Source organism: Carcharodon carcharias, chromosome 1 (assembly GCF_017639515.1).
Source record: "Carcharodon carcharias isolate sCarCar2 chromosome 1, sCarCar2.pri, whole genome shotgun sequence".
Taxonomy (NCBI): domain Eukaryota; kingdom Metazoa; phylum Chordata; class Chondrichthyes; order Lamniformes; family Lamnidae; genus Carcharodon; species Carcharodon carcharias.
In genome coordinates this window covers 113,887,173-113,908,576 of record NC_054467.1, presented here as the reverse complement: position 1 = coordinate 113,908,576, position 21,404 = coordinate 113,887,173, and the positions used below count along the sequence as shown (strand labels likewise).

Genomic DNA, 21,404 nt, shown 5'->3' with positions numbered 1-21,404 from the left:
CAGTTCCATCACAAATTTGTAGAAAAATGGCATAACAGAATTTAGCAGCGGATTGGTTTAGCACACTGATCTCTGTGAAACTCACTCTAACAGATGGCAACGGAGACAATAAAAATTGCCATTCGGTTGTATGCAATGAATGAATCGAACCAAATAATGTACAGGTTGACTTTGCAATGTCACCAGGACTAAGCAGATCAATTTAAAAACAAAATTATCTCAGTGAGAAAGAAAGGCTCTGAAAAGGATGCATCATCCATGGCTTGCCAACCTGAAAAAAATTCATTTAGCTCTACTCTGTTTGCTGTTAGCTAACCAATCCTTTATCAATGCTAATATGTTACCCTCTACATCATATAATCTTATCTTGTGTAGTAACCTCTGATGTGGCACCTTATCAAACATCTTCTGGAAATCCAAGTATACCACATCTACAGGTTCCCCTTTATTCACCTTGCTCATACTTCCTCAAATAACTCCAAGAAATTAGTTAAAAATGATTTCCCTTTCACAAATCCACATTGACTCTGCCTGCTCAAATTATAATTTTCTAAGTATCCTGCTATAACCTCCTTGATAATGGATTCCAGTAATTTCCCTATGATAGATGTTAGGCTAACTGGCCTGCAGTTTTCTGATTTCTGCCTCCCTCCTTTCTTGAAAAAGGTGTTAGCTTTCCACTTGGACCCTTCTAGAATCTAAGGAAGGTAACATCAAATTGAAAGAAACACTGTACAACTCTGCAAAGACTAATGGTAGGTCTGAAGATCGGTCAAATTTTAAGAATCAGCAAAGAATGACTAAAAAAAAGAGGGAGAAAGAGGTGTATGAAGAAAGCTAGCAAATGCTATAAGAGCAGTGAGTAAGAGTTTCTGTAAGTATTTAGCTAGGAAAAGAGTAAGTAAAGCTAGTGTTAGTCCTGTAGAGAGAGAGTGTGGGGAATTAATAATGGAAAACAAGGAAACGACAGGCATTGAACAGATATTTTGTGCCTGTCTTCACTATAGAATACCTGTATTCCACAGTGAAGACAGGCACAAAATATCTGTTGGAAAACTTCCCAAAGATATTTGAAAATCAAGATGTGAACAAGAGGGAGGAACTTAAAACAATCACCATTACTAGGTAAAATGTGCTGGGAAAGCTACTGGACCTAAAGACTGAAAGCTCCCTAGGACCAGATGGCCTGCATCCTAGGGTCTTAAAAGAAGTGGATATAGAGATAATAGTTGCATTGGTTATAATCTTCCAAAATACCTTGGGTTCTGCAAGGGTCCCAGTGAAAAATAGCTAACACCTTTATTCAAGAAAGGAGGGAGACAGAAAGCAGGAAACTGCAGGCCAGTTAGCCTAACATCTATCATAGGGAAATTGCTAGAATCCATTATCAAGGAGGTTATAGCAGGATACTTAGAAAATTATAATGTGATCAGGCAGAGTCAACGTGGATTTGTGAAAGAGAAATCATGTTTAACTAATTTATTGGAGTTATTTGAGGAAGTATGAGCAAGGTGAATAAAGGGGAACCTGTAGATGTGATGTACTTGGTTTTCCAAAAGATATTTGATAAGGTGCTCCATCAGAGGTTACTACACAGGATAAGATTTTGTGGTGTTGGGGGTGACATATTAGCATTGATAAAGGTTTGGTTAGCCAGCAGGAAACAGAGTACAGATAAATGGACTTTTTCAGGTTAGTAAGCTGTAACAAGTGGAGTACCATAGGGATCAATACTGGAGCCTCAACTATTTACAATTTACATCAATAGTTCGGATGATGGGACCAAAGGTATGGTAGCAAAATTTGCCAATTACACCCAAATAGGTAGGAAAGTAAGTTGCCAAGAGGAGGCAGAGAGTCTGCAAAAGAATACAGGCAGGTTAATTGAGTAGGCAAAAATTTGTCAGATGTAGCATAATGCGAGAAAACATAAAATTGTCCACTTTGGCAGGAAGAATAGAGAAGCAGTACACTACTTAAATGGAAAGCGATTGCAGAACTCAGTGGTACAGAGGGATCTGAGTGTCCTGGTACATGAATCATAAAAAGTTAGAATGCAGGTTCAGCAATTGATTAGGAAGGTAAATGGAATGTTGGCATTTATTAGGGGAATGGAATATAAAAGTAAGGAAGTTTTACTGTAGCTGTACAGAGCTTTGGTGAGGCAACTTTTTAAAAATTATTCATTGTGGGTGTCACTGGCCAGCATTTATTGCCCTTGTTCAGAGGGAATTTGAGAGTCAACCACATTGCTTTGTGCCTGGAGTCACATGTAGGCCAGACCAGGTAAGGACACCAGACTTCCTTCCCTAAAGGACATTAGTGAACCTGATGGGTTCTTACAGCAATGAACGATGGTTTCAAGGCCAGATTTTTATTGGATTCAAATTCCACCATCTGCTGTAGTAGGGTTTGAACCCAAGTGCCCAGAGCATTATCCTGGGTTTCTGGATTACTAGTCCAGTGACAATACCACCATGCTATTGCCTAAGCTGCTAGGCTTTGTTACCAAATATGAGCTATGATTAAGTGACGAGTGGAGTTGGCTGTTAAATTGCTATTTGGATACTGTGTACAGTTTTGGTCTCCTTATTTGAAAAAAAGATAGAATTGCATTTGAAGCAGTTCATAGAAGGTTCACTTGACTCATTCCTGGGATGAGGGGTTCATCTTATGAAGTAAGGGTGAACAGATTGGGCCTATACCCAATGGAGTTTAGAAGAGTGAGAGGTGATCTTATTGAAACATACAAGAATGTGAGGGGACTTGATAGGGTTCGTAGATGGAGGATGATTCTACTTAGGGATAGAGTATAACCAGGAGACATAGCTTAAGAATAAGAGGTCTGCCATTTAAGATGGAGATTAGGAGAATTTCTTTTCTCTCATAGGGTCATTGGTATGTGGAATTTCCTTCCCCAGAAGCAGTGGGCCATTGAATTTATTCAAGGCAGATCTACAGATTCTTGATACCCAAGGAACTCCAGATTTATGGGGGGAGCAGATGACAAAATGAAGTTGAGACCACAACCAGATCAGCCATGATCTTATCGAATGGTGGAACAGGCTCTACTCCTGCTCCTAAGTCCTATGTTCCTATGAATCATGGTTTGATGTTTTACAAAGAACTTATTCTCTCCATTTCCCCTGCTCAGGGCTTTCTTAGTCACAAAACGTTCCTCAGCTGAGAGGAAGGTGACTGGTTCCCAGTCTTCTGTTGATGCCACTCTATAGTCAGCCATTAGCTGGGTGCATGAATATCACCCCATGGTGATGGTCCTTTTCGTTTTCCCTTCTTTGCTGTAGGGGTTTGCAGGAGTGTGGGGAAGCTAGTACTAGGCTTTGTCAAGACACAAGACCTCACAGATGCAGGTGAAAGCCTCTGGGCTGTGGGGATTTGAGGACTCAAATTGCAAATGGCGCTGAGGCACCTATTGTTGGAGTTTGAACTAAAAGCTGTTGTTCCAATGTTAATGACCTGGACCAACATGTTGCCCTATCAGGATTTTTTCAGAAAAGGAATCACTTACACTTTCAGATGCTGCTCTCCAAAATGAACGCATTGAATTGTTTACACAATTGTTCCATTCAGGACATGCTTCAAAATTAGGTTCTGTAACAAATTAACTTTACAAATCAAGTTGTTGTGCCATGTTTATGTCCCAGTTTTTAATTGGGAGGTATAGGAGGTGCTTGTTTAATATTCAGAAAAAAAACCTTTCATAAGTTAAATACTAAGCAATTTTTCTTATATAGAGTGAATTATAAATGCACCATGACCCTCAAGTGAGCTATTTTATATGGATCTCTTAGGCCAAAATTCTGTCTGGGTGCAGATGTGCTTTTCGGTGCGTAAATGGGCACACTTAAATTTTTTTGGAGAAAATCTGATTTTCCTCTGCATTCCCAAACCATTTTCTATTTTCCTCTGGCCTTTTTGCAGGATCTGGAATGCTTAGTATGCAATACCACTGAGGCTGGGGTCTAAATGGGGGACTAAAATCAGATTTTTAATAATATATTTTTTCAGGACTTTGCCGTTGCTGCTTAGGCCAGCATTTATTGCTCATCCCTAATTGCCCTCAAGAAGGTGATGGTGAGCTGTCTTCTTGAGTCGCTGCAGTCTGTGTAGTGTAGGCACACCCACAGTGCTGTTAGGAAGTGAGTTCCAGGATTTTGACCCAGCAACAGTGAAGGAACAGAGATATATTTCCAAGTCAGATTGGTGTGTGGCTTGGAGGGGAAGTTCCAGGTGGTGGTGTTCCCATCTATCTGCTACCTTTGTCCTTCTAAGTGGTGGAGGTCGAGGGGTTTGGAAGGTTCTGTCAAAGAAGCCTTGCTGAGTTCCTGCAGTGCACCTTGTTGAAGGTACACTGCTACTGTACTTCAGTGGTAGAGGGAGTGAATGTTTATTGTGGTGGATGGGGTGCCAATCAAGCGAGCTGCTTTGTCCTGGAGTATTTGCCAGGAAGGAGAATGCGGTTTTTCAGTATCACATACATCCTGCTGACCTGGTTGAAATATAACTTTTTGAGAATGCCTACTTAATTCTTAGGTGATTCTTTGGCTGAAGTTAGCAAGACAGGAACTTCATCTGGCATATTTAAAAAGCACTATTAAAAGTTAAGTAACCATAAATTTTTTGAAGGAATAAATTAGTCAGTTTGCGCTTACACTTTACAAAATGATTTATTGTCAATGTTGCAAAATTTTCACTTCTCCATTTAAGAACCTTAATTGCAACAATACAGTTTGATATGTGATTTTTCTAAAATAAGTGTTTTCCTGCCGTTCCTGACAACAGGCAATAACGCTCATCGACATTGCTGAAATGATTGAACAAAGTGCTCCAAACATAAGTAAAGTTGAATTCACAGATCCTTTGCTTCCAGTGGGGAAGGAACAGGAACTGGAGCCCCACACACTCCTTGAATATGTCTGCCAAGAACTTGGATGTAATCTCCAGATTGAAACTAAATTATCTGAGCTAGTTTGGAATAGTGGTGGAGACATGATCATGGGTGTCCTCAGGGCCATTTACATAAAGCAGCCTGGCTTTCTGGGGTGGAGTATTGCTGCAGCCAGTCTTTGAGGCCTGTGTTTGGGCTGTTTAAACTTAAGGGATGATTTCACAGTCCTGCAGTCCCACCAGGCAGTGGTGCTCTAAAATCATTACTCTCTCTTTCCCTGGACGATTGCCCTTGTATGATCCTAATCACCACTCCTTTAAATCCGAGGGCTCTGCAGACATGAACTGATATGGTGGATGATTAGTTTAGCCATTCACCTCCAAATTGGGCTGAAACACATGAAGCACTTTCAGGTCCTGTTCTTGTGTACTAAAATTGCTCACTATTCTAGGATCATAGAATGATTACAGCACAGGAGGAGGCCATTTGGTCCATTGTGCCTGTGCTGGATTTCTGTAACAGCAATTCACCTTGTGCCACTCTCCCACCTTCTCCCCATAGCCCTGGATATTCTCCCTTGTCAGATAATCATCCAATTCCCTCTTGAATGCCTTGATTCACTGCCTCCACCACACTTTCAAGCAGTGAATTCTGGATCCTAGCTACTCATTACATGAAAAAAGTTCTTCCTCATGTTGCCATTACTTCTGGAGTGCAAACCATTTTCCCCTCTTCCCTGCCTCATGTCCAACAAGTGCAAGGAGCTTATAGATTCCTGTTGCTAAGATTGAAGTCATCGGTGACCTCTTCCGAAAACATAGTGTCAGTTTCCACATGTATGCTGATAACACCAGTTCCACCTGACCAACATCTCTCTCGATCCCTCCAATGCCTCTAAATTGTTTGACAGCTTGCTCTGAATGAACAGAAATTTTTTCCAATTAAATATTTAGAAGAACAAAGTCATTGTCTTAGATTACTACCACAAATTCTATTCCCTAACTATTGACTCTACCCCTGCCCTGGTCTTTTCTAACTAACCCAAACTCTGTTCCCAAACTGCCAACTCCATCCCTGTATGTGGCAACCACCTGAGTCTGAACCAGACTGTTTGCACCCTTGTCACCATTTTTGACCCCAAAGTGAGCTTTCAAATAACAGCAGTGACATCACGAAAACCTTATTTCTACCTCTCTAACATTGCCCAACTCTGCCCTTGACTCAGTTCATCTGCTACTGAAACCCTCAACCATGTCATTGTTACCTTTAGACACGACGATTCCAACATATTGCTGGCTGGTCTCCAGCATTCTACCTACACTCCCTTCTGTAAGATGACCTCATCCAAAACTCTGCTGTGCCTGTCCTAACTCGCACAAAGTCCTATTGACCAATCACACCTGTGTTTGCTGCAGTTTTAAAATTCTCAACCTCCCGGTCAATCTCCTTAAACCAGACAAATGGACTATCCTTCAGTACACTGACATCACAGTGGCATTTATGCCTCTTGAGAGCCCTTTGATTAGTTATATGATGGAAGGCCTGAATTGTTGTGGAACCGTATCCAGCCCAGAAGAATGATGACAAGGATCTCACACTCCACCATCTCTAATCTCATTCAGCCCCACAAACCTCTAGAATATCTGTGGTTCTCCAATTCTGACCTCTTGAACATTCCTGGTTTTAATTGTTTCACCATTGGTGTCCATGCTTTCAGCTGCCAAGGCACCAAAGCACTCCTCATACCTCCTTGCATCTGTACCTCCTTTAAGATGCCTCTTGAACTCCATATCCTTGCCAAGATTTTAGTCATTTGCCCTAATGCCTCCATATATGGCTCAGAGGGTCAAATTTTCTTTAATAATGCTCATGTGAAATGCCATGGGACATTTTACTATCTTAAATGTGCAATATAAATACAAATCATTTCTGTTGCTCATGTGGGGTACATTGCATTTTCCACCTATTAAAATGATCAGTTATATCATAGACTGAGATCCTGCAGTGCACTGCTGGGGAGTGCACAGCTTTCTGGAAGAGTAGGAGTGTGGACTTGAGCCATTGGCTCCTAGTAGGCAAAGGATTGTGACAAATATAGGAGTCTGTGTGCACAACAGCGAATTGAATGACCCAATGGAAGCTGATGTGCACCAAAGTTCTGCATTAAGGAGATCTTTGAGAAGCTCACACAAGAGTGGTTTAAAAGCAGCAGTATAATTCTTATGGTTGGACCCTAACTTGAATCCAGAGCTATCTCATCGGACAGTAAAAAAAATCCAAGTTTTTTAAAAGTTTGAGTACCTAGTTCACAAGACATTCCAAATGTAATCGATGGGGCCTAGGTAGGTCCGGCAGGTGCTTATAAGAGGACCTCTTTCCTGGCCGTGAGAATTCTTTTCCAATCCAGGCAGCATAAACCAAGGATTGCCTGTCTGGAACAGGTCTGATCGCTGATCATTTCCAGAATGAAAGCTCAAGCATTAGCATTTATTAACAAACTAAATTCTCAAAAGCTCCGCTGCTAAGGAGTCCATGAACTCGTGAATCTTGAATAGCAAGTGAAAACTATTGATGGTAGTTCAATGCTTTCTGCCATGAAAGATGAGATTACTCACCTGGGCTGGAGAGTTTTCCACACCAATTCAGGCCATTCAACATATAACCAATCAGAGTGTTCTCGAGAGGTATAACATTGTGTGTGACATCGGTGTACTGAAGGATGGCTCCAGAAGATTGACTAGGGAAAATGAACAATCTTAGTATCAGTATGTTGTTGGAATTCAAGGAAAACAACACGTAAATTATAAACTATTTTGGAATGCACTACTGGATCATTTTACCAAGATGCATCAAGTTGACATGTTAGTGGCTATTCGGACACTCTCGGCTTGCCCTATTACTCAAGGATCTACAAAGAGCCAACTAGAGACATTCCTGGGAAAATGATTTCAAAATTTATAATGGGAGTTGTGAAAATCATTTTTAAGGACTCCACAGGGTGTATGATAGAGTGTATGGGCTAGATTTTGACTTTGTGTGATAACATAAAATGGATGATACAGAATCAGCAGCCTATTTGACATCCCTCCCTGTTTGACATCTTCTTCAATGGAAATAAAAAATATGGATTGCTGATTCGCTATCACCCATTTTACATTGGGCAAAGTCAAATTCGGCTCCATTAAATATTAAGCACAGAACAACATTCAGTCCAACAGGTCAGCACTGATATTCATGAGGCAAGCATGTTACAAATATGAGATTTATAAGATTGTTATGTTTCAGGACTGTGACTTTAATTTAGGGTAAAAGAAGGGGATCATATGATCCGTTCTTAAGTCTGCCTAACCACAGGCCTGAATGATGCAGCTGTTAAAGAATAAATTGAGGCCTGGGTTGTTTGCTGGAAAGAAGGTGTAAGGTGTTCACATGTGAAGACAATGGCAGCAGCATTTCTGTATACAGTAGTTTAGACTGCAAGAGCGGAATTTTTTGTACCCACTGGTGTCAGGCATGTTTAGTGGCGTGAGCGGACAATATGGCGAGAAGGCCAACAAACAATGTTGTAAAACCATTTGCGATCATCTGCTCAGCCCAACAATGGGCAGTGTTTCCTGCCATTGAACATCAGGAACTTCACTGTAGTACATTAGCATTTCATTATAAGACCATCCCACCGGACTCAGCGCCCCTCCCCAACCCGTCCCGCTGGATCGTCCGCCCTTGTTGGTGTGATTGCACTGTTCTTTGCAGCTGAGGCAGTTCAAGGGCAGCCACATTGATGTGATTGGAGTCAGACCTCTAGCTTATCTGCCCACTCAAGCAACACAGGGGCATCAAAGTGCCACCAAGTGTTCCAGAGCTTTTTACCCCTCGGGCACAGACTGCAAACTAATGAGCTTTTTAGGGGACTACAGAACAATTGGGCAACTAGGCACATTGTACAGTCTCCTCGCTAAAGCTGGTCATGGAGCAGTCACTGGTAGAGGCGCTTACAACCCCTTGCAATGTCATCATCCTGGTTTGGACCAGTCTTCCCCATGGTTCAAGCTAACAGTGTAGCCTTGCAGTGTGGGTTAGGAGAATGTCTGCGCCTGAGCTGAGAGCACAGCATGCAGTCCAGTCCAGGTCTTGGGTTTCCCACAGGTGCAGGGTGCCATTGACTGCACTCACATGGTGCTCAGATCTCCATCGCAACACATGGTCAACTATGTCAACCGCAAGGGGTTCCATTCACTGAATGTTCAGCTAGTGTGTGAACACCATAAATGCATCCTGAAGGTCTGCATAGGGTTTCCAGGGAGGGTGCATGACTTCTACATTCTCAGTCGATCACAGATCCCTGACATCTTTCAGGGTCCACAGAGGCTGCAGGGTTGGCTCCTCGGGGACAAGGTCTACTCACAGAGGCCATGGCTGATAACACCCGTGCGGTAGCCTCAGGCTGCAGCAAAATAATGAGGCTTGTGCAGCAACTTGCGACTTGGTGAAGCAGACCATTGGGATCTGAAAATAAGTTTCTGGTGCCTGGACCAATCTGGTGGAGCCCTGCAGTACAATCTGCAGAGGGTGTCACGCATTATTGTCGCCCGTTACAACCTGGCACTGCAACAGGGTGAGGATGTAGGGACAGGACCCCACATTGCAGTTATACATTGGTCTTGAATCCACAGAAAAATGCTGATTAACTAGTCCCAAGGCCCTACATTTCTTTATCTTGGAATTAAGTGGACAGTTTAAAGCATAACTGTTTCTTCTCAACATCTTCTCAACATCCTTCTGCTACTGGAGACTAGGGGGCCGACTCGTCCCAGATTTGCACTAAGTGTAGTAGCAGGCAGGTAAAACGCCGTTTTACCCGCCAGCCGCTATGATGGGTTTTCACGCCATATCATCCCAAACCAGCCACATTATTTATGGACTCCCAGGAAACATGCTGTTTCCATGGGAGCGGGCTCTCATTCGCCCATCCGCCATCACCTCAGTTTCATCAAGCCAGGCGCCATAATTAAAGTCCAGCCGTGCACACACCTCTCTGCTTCCAACTCACCACTGCTGCAAGGAAGACTACAGCCCCCCCCGTTCAGTGACACATAACTGGAATGCCTTTTAGATGCCATGGAGTCCTGCCAGGATGTCCTGTACCCCCGCTCTGGCCGCAGGATGGGCAGCAATCTCACTAATCCAGCTTGTGAGGCGGTGGCAGCGGTGTTCAGTGTCAATGCCATGCAAAAGAGGAGAGCAACCCAAGAGCCGCAAGAGGAAGAATGATCTTTTCCATTCCGCCAGGGTAGGTCACACTTTTCATCACTCTCAACTCATATACTCACAAACCCATCACAAATCCACAGGGATCTCACTCACTACCAGCTCAAGGGACATCCCCATTCACTCTCTCACACTCACCGCCATTGTCCTCATCCTGTCCATGGGACCACTCACCACATACACATGCCAGGCATACCCATCATCTGGCCTGGCAGGCATCCTGCTTATACTTTCTCCATCCCTATCCAGGCAGGACAAACTGGCACACAACAGGGAGAGGTTGCAGACCGGTGGCAGAATGCCCAAAATCAAGGTCCTCACGGACTTTGAAAACAGAGCTATCCAGCTGGCCGGTGAGGATCTTGACCAGTCCTGTGCTGACGGTGAGGTCGGTGCTGCTCTACCAAGTGAGGACCCAGAAGTGCAACATCCTGTGAGTGCTGTGTCCTGTTTTATAGGCCACTGCCATGGACTAATTATCTCTCCTTGCTTCCCGTGGCACAACTGGGAAACAGCTAATGGAAGCCATAACCCAGGGCCTCCAATCAAGCCCCAAAGAAACCTCGGAAGAGGAATTTGGAGGCACCCTCCTTGGACTCCCAACACAGTGCTCACCCACACCCTCCATCAGCACAGAGACAGGCTCCTCGGTGGGACCTAGCTTTAGAATAACCCTAGGATCACATTCTGGTGAGCACACCACACTGTCTGATCAACAGCAGGTAGTGACAGGGACCTACCTGGCGTCCGGCACTCGGGGGACTGCTGGAGGCTCGAAATTTGCTGAGTCCGAGAGAGATGATGAGTCTTTGTACTCGGTCATGTCACAGTTGCTGCAGCTGCAAAGGCAAGTTTGGGAACATCAGGAAGTGATGTCTGCTGCACTCCTCAGATTGCAAGGCACGATGGAGGACTCCGTCCACCTTCAGGCTGAGGTGACAGCGCTGGCATGCCAACGCACCGAGGTCACCACTGGTAGGATGGCGGCCACCATGGAGTCCAGGGCATCGCTCCTGCACTGCTTCACAGGCTGAACTCCATCTCTGATGCCATAGTTGGTCTCCAACAATTTGCACACAAAAGGGGTGCCAGGCAGCTCAATCTCACTCCAGGTATCCCTTCTCCTCAAGGAGTCAGCCTGGGGCCCTCGGGCGGAGGATCGGCAGGTGCACACTCTGGGGACACCCATCCAGGTGACTCCGAGAGTGTTCGGCCCATCCAAATCCCTTCTTCCTGTGACCTCCGCAGTTCCAGCTTCACAGGCCAAGGTGGGTGCCACTGCCACACAGCAGGACCCAGAAAGCAGGCTGGGGCCCTCCAAGTCTCAGCCCTCCAGAGGATGCCGGTCAAGATCATCACTGACAGGGCGTCACAGTCAGCAAGCTGCTCCACCTCTGATGTTGATGTCCAGGGAGCACCAAGACGTAGTGGCAGGGTTAGGCAAGTTAAGAAGTTATTCGTTGCACAGCCTCGCCATGGATGTACATACTGTCCATCATTTTCATTAAACTCCAAAGAATATCTCCCTGCCAATGGCTTCTTCTTCTGATGAGCAGTGTTCTTGTCACTCAGGTGTGAAACCTTCCTGCACAAGATAAAGGCAGGTGTCTCAGTCCAGGGCCTCTTCCCTGTGCTCTCTGTGGCCTTCAGACCAAAATGATGGTCCAGCCTCACACTCCCTGGAAACATTACTGATACCTGTACCTCAGCGGAGTTGGCCATTGCTGCCTGAATGCAGTGGGCAGGCGCCACAGAGTTCCATCATTCCCTCTGTGTGCTCTCAGCACCTTTAAGGTGGGGCTGGCACCCCCCCCCCACCCCCCATCTCTTCAGCATTTGTGACCAGTGACACTGTGCTCCTGAAGGGTTCAGGTGCAGAAAGTGGACAAAGGATCAGAGGCTTCATGGCTGCATCTCTATGATATGACCCTGATCACAGAGTGCAAGTGAGCTGCCTCAGCCAGAGAGGAGTCACACATTCTCAGAGGCAATGTGAAGATCTATCGAGTGTCCTCACTGCATGATATCATCATCCTCCACAAATCTAGCAGCTATGAGGGCTTGCCTTGTCTAGTAAGTGTGAGGGCCTCATCCCCGTCATCACTGCCTCAGAGGACCTCCTCAGCCTCATCCACATCGCGTCCTCCTCATCGGAGGAGACCTTCAGCTCCTCCATCTCCTCTTCAGACAGCCCGTCTCCCCGTTGGAGTGCCAGGTTGTAAAGGGCACAGCAGATGATGACGATGTGTTACACCCCCTGCGGACTATATTGCAGGGCTCCACCAGACCGGTCCAGGCACCAGAATCTCATCTTCAGCATCCCGATGGTTTGCTCCATCAAGTTGCCAGTTGTAGCATGAGTCTTGTTACACCTTCACTCTGCTGCAGTCTGAGGCCACCACACGGATGTCATTAGCCATGGCTTCTATGGGTAGCCCTTGTCCCCAAGGAGCCAAACCTGCTGCCTCTGTGGATCCTGAAAGACGTCAGGGACCTGTGACCAACTGAGGATGTAGGAGAAGTTCACACTCCATAGAAGCCGTGTGCACATCTGCAGGATGTGTTTAGGTGGTCGCACATTCAGTGAATGGAACCTTTTGCGGTTGACATAGTTGATCGTGTGTTGCGATGGAGATCTGAGTATCATGTGATTGCAGTCAATTACACCCTCTACCTATGGGAAACCTGAGATCTGGGCAAACCCAATCACTCTCGCATTCTGACTGTCCTGGTCCCAGGTGAAATGCACAAAGTTGCGTGCCCTCGCAAAATGGCATCTGTGTCCTCATGGATACATTTGTGGATTGAGACTTGTGATATCCCACAGAGGTCACCCTTGGAGCCCTGAAAGGAGCCACTGGCATAGAAATTGAGCAGTGTGGTCACTTTCACAGCCACTGGCAATGGATTCCCTCCATGTCCTCGTGGCGCCAAGTCCTGCAGCAGGTGGCTGATGTGACCGATTAGTTCCCTAGACATCACAGAATCACACACTGCAGAAGAGGGCCTTCGGCCCATCGAGTTTGCATCGACATGTGAGAAACACCTGACCTACCTACCTAATCCCATTTACCAGCACTTGGCCCATAGCCTTGAATGTTATGACGTGCCAAGTGCTCATCCAGGTACTTTTTAAAGGATGTGAGGCAACCCACCTCCACCACCCTCCCAGACAGTGCATTCCAGACCGTCACCACCCTCTGAGTAAAAAAGTTTTTCCTCACATCCCCCCTAAACCTCCTGCCCCTCACCTTGAACTTATGTCCCCTTGTGACTGACCCTTCAACTAAGGGGAACAGCTGCTCCCTATACATCCTGTCCACACCCCTCATAATCTTGTATACCTCGATCAAGTCACCCCTCAGTCTTCTCTGCTCCAACAAAAACAACCTAAGTCTATCCAACCTCTCTTCATAACTTAACTCTTTCATCCCAGGCAACATCCTGGTGAATGTCCTCCACACCCCCTCCAGTGCAATCACATCCTTCCTATAATGTGGCGACCAGAACTGCACACAGTACTCCAGCTGTGGCCTCACCAAGGTTCTATACAACTGCAACATGATCTCCCTACATGCACAGTCTTTGGCGACTCTGGTTCTTAGTTATCTGCAGGAATGAAAGGCGGCGTCTATAGACCCTGGGCATCACTAGGCACCGGCCTGTGGTGGCTCGCTGTGGTTCTTGGGTGGTATGTGCTGGAGCCCCAGCCAAACCTTCTTCCTGAGGTAGCTGCTCCTGCCTCTGCACAGCCAGGAGCTTCAGTCACTCTCTCCTCCGTCGTCTTCGCTCTCTATAAGCCGTTAGGCACACAGCTAGTTCACCAGGCTCCATGATCCTGATGTACTCCTCCTGCAGGATGAACGTCAGAGACACATAGGTAAGCATGGGTGCACTAAGGACTTGTCCTGGTTAAGTGTGAAGGCCCCTTCCCGGAGACTGCTGGCCACCACTTGGATGGCCAGAGATTAGTGCGCTTCATGGCTGCCCGAAATCCTTCCACTTCCACCCCATTCCACCTGACCAATTGGCAGCAGTTTTGCCCACTGGACTGCATGCTGTGCTCTCAGCTCAGGCGCAGGCATTCTCCTAACCCGCAGTGCAAGGCTGCACTGTTAGCTTGAACCATGGGGGAGACTGGTCCAAACCAGGGTGCTGACATTGCAAAGGGTTGTGAGGACCTCCACCAGTGACTGCTGCATGGCCAGATTTAGCGAGGAAATTGTACAATGTGTGCAGTCGTTCAGCTGTTTTGCAGCCCACCAAAATGCTCATGACTTTGCAGACTATGCTGAGGGGTGTGGGGGGCGGGTGTGTGGGGGGAGAGAGGATGGTATGGGTAGTGGTTATGGGGGGGGGTGGGGTGAAGATGGGGCTGGCGGGTGTGAAAAGCTTTGGAGCACTTGGTGACACTTTGGTGCCTCTGTGTTGCTTGAGTGGGCAGATAAGCTAGAAGCTTGACTCCAAACATATAAATGTGGCTGCGCCTGACCTGCCTGAGTTGCAGAGAAATGATCATATTATACAGGTTACTCTAATGTGTGACCACTTCCCTCACCTACTCACGTTGTATATTCAACGGCTGGGCTGCGCTTGCCCCCCGACACAGGTTGCCCCAACAGCTGGGCTGCACTTAACCCTGAGACCTTACAACACCCCTCAAGATCGAAGCCCATCAGACGACCCTGGCAAGCACTGCACAACGTTAACAAAAACAGAATTACCTGGAAAAACTCAGCAGGTCTGGCAGCATCGGCGGAGAAGAAAAGAGTTGACATTTCGAGTCCTCATGACCCTTCAACAGAACTGATTTTTCTTTACAATGAGAGGGGTGAAATATAAGCTGGTTTAAGGTTGGGGGTGGGCAGATCAATGATCTGCCCCTATCACTGCTTGCTTGTCCCTACAACAACACCCACCCCTCCACTTCTCTCCTCACCCCCCCCACCCCCAACCTTAAACCAGCTTATATTTCACCCCTCTCATTGTAAAGAAAAATCAGTTCTGTTGAAGGGTCATGAGGACTCGAAACGTCAACTCTTTTCTTCTCCGCCGATGCTGCCAGACCTGCTGAGTTTTTCCAGGTAATTCTGTTTTTGTTTTGGATTTCCAGCATCCGCAATTTTTTGTTTTTATCACTGCACAACATTACTGTGCACTCAACTCCGAGTTCCCCTCCAAGTGCCGACAGCCAAATGCATGTCTTTTATGTGCTGTTGTGAAACACATCGGCATGCTTTCCACTGATGTGGACGGACGATCCAGCAGGGGGGACGATTCCGGCGGGCTGGCTTGATAATTATATGCTGATATATTACAATGAGGTTCCCGACATCCGATGAGGGAAACGCGGCATGCCATTGGTGGGCTGAGTGGACAATCGCGAACTGGTTTCACGCGGTTGTGAAACCAATTGCGTCATATTGTCCGTTTACACCACTGATCACGCCTGATGCCTGCGGGCATGGAAAATTCTGCCCATTAGCTCAGGCTGCATACATTGAAGCTGAGGCAGAAGCAGTCCCTGAATGCTACTACGTTGAAAATGAAGTGCTATTGAGGAAATGGAGACCCCTCGCAGACCTGCATTTGAGGAGTAGACAGTGATCCACCAGGTAGTGGTGCCGCTGAGGTACATATTGTGGCTAGCTCATGAAATTCTGCATGTGCAGAAATATGCAAAACCCAAGCCCGAATCAGCCAGCATTTTTACTGGCCACAACTCCACATGGATGTAGTAAGGTTTTGTAGAACCTGCCACACCCACCAGATTGTGGGAAAATCCCAACCTGCAATAAAACTGACTCCAATCATTCCCATGCTGGCTTTTGGGGAACCCTTCAGCAATGTATTAGTGGACTGTGTGGGGCCCCTGCCCTAAACAAAAGTGGGGCTACCAGTATACCCTTAGAATCATGGACACAGCTACCTGCTTCCCAGATGCCATTCCCCTGGGAACCATATCTGCCAAAACAGTGGTGAGGAAATTAACCCAATTCTTTCCCAATCATGGTCTGCCCACCGAGATCTATTCGGATCAAGGCTTGAATTTCATGTCCAAAGTATTCCAGGAAATCATGGGTAACCTGGGTATGGCCCAGTTGAACCCTTCAGCGTATCGCCCACAGTTGAAGAGAACACTAGATTTTATGTTTTTGGTTTCAAGTTCACTTTGCCTGGCAAACGCTAGCTGCGCCCTTGATATTTACACATTAGTTGGTTCTTGAAACAATATAGGTGGAGACAGATTAACTGAACAAACACTGGTGGTTTTTTGGAAATAAGTAAGAACAGAGCACTAACACAATGTGTGCTTCTTCAATCACTTCCAGCTCTAGACTTCCAGTTACTCAAGAAGGCTGCACTGTGTAGCGATTGGTCAATACAGCCACATGGTCAACTAACTACATTCTCTTAAAGGTATACAGCACTCCACTTTACCACATCCCTCCCCCTTTACTTGAAAGTACAATTGACAAGCATCACAACATCCCAATTATTTACATGAATTACTATTTACAAGCCAAGTCTCTCAGGAAGCTTCCTTGGACATGTCGAGCGTCGTAGCTCAATGGCCTCGGCTGGTTTTCCTGAGACCCCCTTCTCAGGGGTCAACTGTCCACCAGGCTCTTCAGTGGAGGTCAGCAAGTTTGTGTCTCCGATGCTCTCGGGTCCAGCAGGCCACATTGGTCCTTCCAAATTGTGTGACATTTCTTCCATGTGAGGTGCAGAAGCAAACTCAAAAGATGACAGCATGCCATCTTGTGGGACTGTCTCTCTTCTCCGGAGATGATCCATGTGTCATCTAAATACTCCACCATTTAGCAACATATTATAGGAGAGAGGCCCTGTCACGGAACTCACTTCACCTCATAGCCAATTGGACCCATCTCCAAAGTTCTTCACAAGAACTGTATCTCCCACTGTGAAATTTCTTTCATGGTTATGGCCATCATGTCTGGTCTTCTGAACCTCTTGGCTTCTCTCCACTCTCCCCCTTAAATTCAGCCTGATAAGAGTTAGATGGCTGCAGAGACACCTTTTCATTAGTAATTCAGCGCGCCATGCAAAGGCGTTGTGGTATTGTCGCTGGACTAGTAATCCAGAGACCCACGGTAATGCTTTGGGTATCTGTGTTTGAACCCTGCCACAGCAGATGGCGGGATTTGAATTCAATAAAAATCTGGAATTAAAAGGCTAATGATGAAAATCTAATTGCACTTGAAAGTACAATTGACAAGCATCACAACATCCCAATTATTTACATGAATGACTATTTACAAGTCAAGTCTCTCAGGAAGCTTCCTCAGATATTAACGCCCTTTAGGGAAGGAAATCTGTCGTCCTTACCTGGTCTGGCCTACATGTGATTCCAGACCCACAGCGATATGGTTGACGCTTAAATGCCCTCTGAAATGGCCTAGCAAAATACTCAGTTCTATTAAACCACAACAAAGCCAATAAAAAGGATGGCATCGAAATGAAACAGCAAACCCAGCCCTGTCGATCATGCAAAGTCCTCCTTAATAACATCCGGGGGCTTGTGCCAAAATTGGGAGAACTGCCTCACAGGCTAGTCTAGTCAAGCAATAGCCTGATATAGTCATACTCATGGAATCATGCCTTACATATAATGTCCCAGACACCATCACCATCCTTGGGTCTGTCCTATCAGTGGGAGGTGGAGGCACAGTGGTATACAGTCAGCGGGGAGTTGTCAATAATTGACTCCCCCTGAAATCTCATGGCATCAGATTAAACATGGGTATGGAAACCTCCTCAGCTGATGAATCAGTGCCCCTCCATCTTCAACACCACTTGGAGGAAGCACTGAGGATGGCAAGGCGCAGAATGAACTCTGGGTGGGGGACTTCAATGTCTATCACGAAGAGTGGCTCGGTAGCACCACCACAGACTGAGCTGACTGGGAGTAAAAGACATAGCTACTAAACTGGGTCTGCAGTAGGTGGTGAGGGAATCAGCCAGACGGAAAAACATATTTGATCTCATCCTCACCAACCTGCCTGCCATAAATGAATCTGTCCATGACAGTATCAATAGAAGTGACCACTGCACAATCATTGTGGAGATGAAGTCCCGTCTCCATCGTGTTGTGTGACACTTCCATCGTGCTAAACGGGATCGATTTCGAACAAATCTAGTAACTCAAGATTGGGCATCCATAAGGCGCTGTGGACCTTCAGCAACAGCAGAATTGCATTCAACCACAATTTGTAATTTATGGCCCAGCATATTCCCCACTCTACCATTACCATCAAGCCAGGGGCCCAACCCTGCTACAATGAAGAGTGCAAAAGGGCATGTCAGGAGCAGCAGCAGGCATACCTAAAAATGAGGTGTCAACCTGGTGAAGCTATAACACAGGACTACTTGCATGCCAAATATTGTAAGCAGCAAGTGATAGACAGGGCTAAGCAATCCCACAATTAATGGATCAGATCTAAGCTCTGCAGTCCTGCCACATCCAGTCATGAATGGTGGTGAATAATTAAACAACTCACTGGAGGAGGAGGCACCACAAATATCCCCATCCTCAGTGTTGGAGGAGCCCAGCACATCAGTGCAAAAGGTAAGATTGAACGTTTTGCAACAATCTTCAGCCAGAAGTGCCGAGTGGATGATCCATCTCAGCCTCCTCCAGAGGTCCCCGGCATCACCGTTCCCAGTCTTCAGCCAATTCCATTCACTCCAAGTGATGTTGAGGAATGCTGAAGGCACTGGATACTGCAAAGCTATGGGCCCTGATAATATTCAGGCAATAGTACTGAAGACTTGTGCTCCAGAACTTGCTGCACCCATTGCCAAGCTGTTCCAGTACAGCTACAAAATTGGCATCTACCTGGCAAGTGGAAAATTGCCCAGGTGTCCTGTACACAAAAAGCAGGACAAATCCAAGCTGGCCAATTACCACCCCATCAGTCTACTCTCGATCATCAGTAAAGTAATGGAAGGGGTCATCAACAGTGCTATCAAGCAGCACTTGCTGAGCAATAGCCTACTCACTGATGCTTAGTTTGGGATCTGCCAGGATCACTCAGCTCCTGACTTCATAACAGACTTTGTTCAGACATGGACAGAAGAGCTGAACTCTCAAAGTGAGGTGAGAGTGACTGCCCTTGACATCAAGGCAGCATTTGGCCAAATGTGGCATCAAGGAGCCCTTGCAAAACTGGAGTCAATGGTAATCAGGGGGAAAACTCTCCGCTGGTAGGAGTCATACCGAGTATAAAGGAAGATGGTTGTGGTTGTTGGAAGTCAGTCATCTCAACTCTAGGACTTCACTGCAGGAGTTCCTCTTGGTAGTGTCCTAGGCCCAACCATCTTCAGCGGCTTCATCAGTGACCTTCCTTCTATCATAAGGTCAGAAGTGGGGATGTTCGCTAATGTTTACACAATATTCAGCACCATTTGCGACTCCTCAGATACTGAAGCAGTCCATGTCCAAATGCAGCAAGACCTGGACAATATCCAGACTTCGGTTGACAAGTGGCAAGTAACATTGGTGCCACACAAATGTCAGGCAATGACCATCTCCAACAAGATGTAATCTAATCATTGCCCCTTGACATTCAATTGCATACCAACACTGAATCCCCCACTGTCAACATCTTAGGGGTTACCATTGATCAGAAGCTGAACTGGATGGCCATATAAATGCTGTGGCTACAAAAGCAGGTCAGAGGCTAGGAATCCTATGACAATTAACTCACTTCTTGACTCGCCAAAGCCTGTCCGCCATCTACAAGGCACAAGTCAAGAGTGTGGTGGAGTACTCTCCACTTGCCTGTATGAAATCAGCATCCAAGACGAAGCATCCCACTTGATTGGCACCCCATCCGCAAATATTCACTACCCCCACCACCGACTAACAGTGGCAGCAGTGTGTGCCATATACAAGATGCACTGCAAGAACTCACCAAGGATCTTGAAGCAGCACCTTCCAAACCCACGACCATTACCATCTAGAAGGGTAAGGGCAGCAGACACATGGGAACACCACCACCTGGAAGTTCCCCACCAAGCCACTCATCATCCAAATCCCCTAATTAATTCAAAAAAATAGGACAAGTACTGTACAGGCCTGCAAAGGTACAAACAGTAGCACAGTTCCCCATTCCCACAACAAAACAAGGAATCATGAGGTTCTTGGGGATATGTGGGTTGTACTGCAAGTTCATTTCAAACCTCAACACAGGAGCTGGCCTGCTGTCAGGCTACTACAGTAAAAAGCAAAGATAGCATGGACTGAGAAGTGCCAGACAGCTTTTGAAAAACTGAAAGCCATTTTAATAGGCGAGTCTGCGCTTGCAGCTCCGGACTTTAACCGAGCATTTAAAATAGCCAGTAATGTTAGTGACATCAGGGTAGGGGCTGTTCTCCTCCAGGAAGATGAATCAGGGATAGAGAGACCAATCAGGTACTTTTCCAAAAATCTAAACAAGCATCAGGAACAGTGATCTTCATGGAGAAGGAAACGCTTGTTTTGTTATCGGCTCTCAAACACTTTTGAGATATATGTCTGAAATGGATATGGAGAGACCACAGCCTATATTGACCAAAACCCTTTAACCTTTGTGGAAAAGTTTAAGATGCAGAATGCCAGGTTATTTCGTTGGAGTTTGTTCCTTCAACTGTACCAGCTAAAAATCATCCACATTGCCGGGATATCAAATGTGATTTCATCCAGAACTGAACATACCCGGTTCGAATTGAAGAGATAATATTGAACAAGGCTAGGAGAATGAGTGTGTGTGAGAGAGACCGTGAGTGAGTGAGTGGTTGTTTTTTTTCCCCTTTGTAATGAAATAAGAATGAATCCCGTTTCATTTGTGATGCAGAGGAAGTGTCATGAAAAGCTAATTACAGCTGCAAATTACTTACGGGCATTTTAAACTTTTTAAGGAAGACGTGTGTGTTTTTTAAAAGAAATACAAGCAACGACATGGAGCAAAAGATGGCTGATACTGCAAAGTAACCACTTTTTGGATTATACTGACAGACTTGTCCTTAGGCACTTAAAAGGGAGATAGGAAAGATGCAAAAGACTGAACTTTAATCTCCTGTGGTTGCTGAGACAGAAGGCTGATTACCACATTTCAGCAGGCGTCTAAAATCCATCTCCTGTTGATTCATATCTCAGAATATGTAAAATGGTTTGAGATCAAAGAAAACTGACTCTGGGCACAATATTTCCCCCCCCCCCCCT

At 45.9% G+C, this 21,404-nt stretch overlaps 1 protein-coding gene across 3 annotated transcripts in view; it reads right to left on the bottom strand.

Moving 5' to 3' along the window:
• The window catches only part of LOC121282899 (ADP-ribosyl cyclase/cyclic ADP-ribose hydrolase 1-like), a 52,462-nt gene that overhangs the window by 12,741 nt on the left and 18,317 nt on the right, over positions 1-21,404 (bottom strand). For all 3 annotated transcript variants that reach the window (XM_041196727.1, XM_041196711.1, XM_041196719.1), the window contains exons 3-4: positions 7,525-7,646; positions 3,530-3,612 (exon numbers count right to left, since the gene is read on the bottom strand). In XM_041196727.1, coding sequence (XP_041052661.1) covers positions 3,530-3,612; positions 7,525-7,646 — 205 coding nt within the window. The remainder of the gene's footprint in view (positions 1-3,529; positions 3,613-7,524; positions 7,647-21,404) is intronic.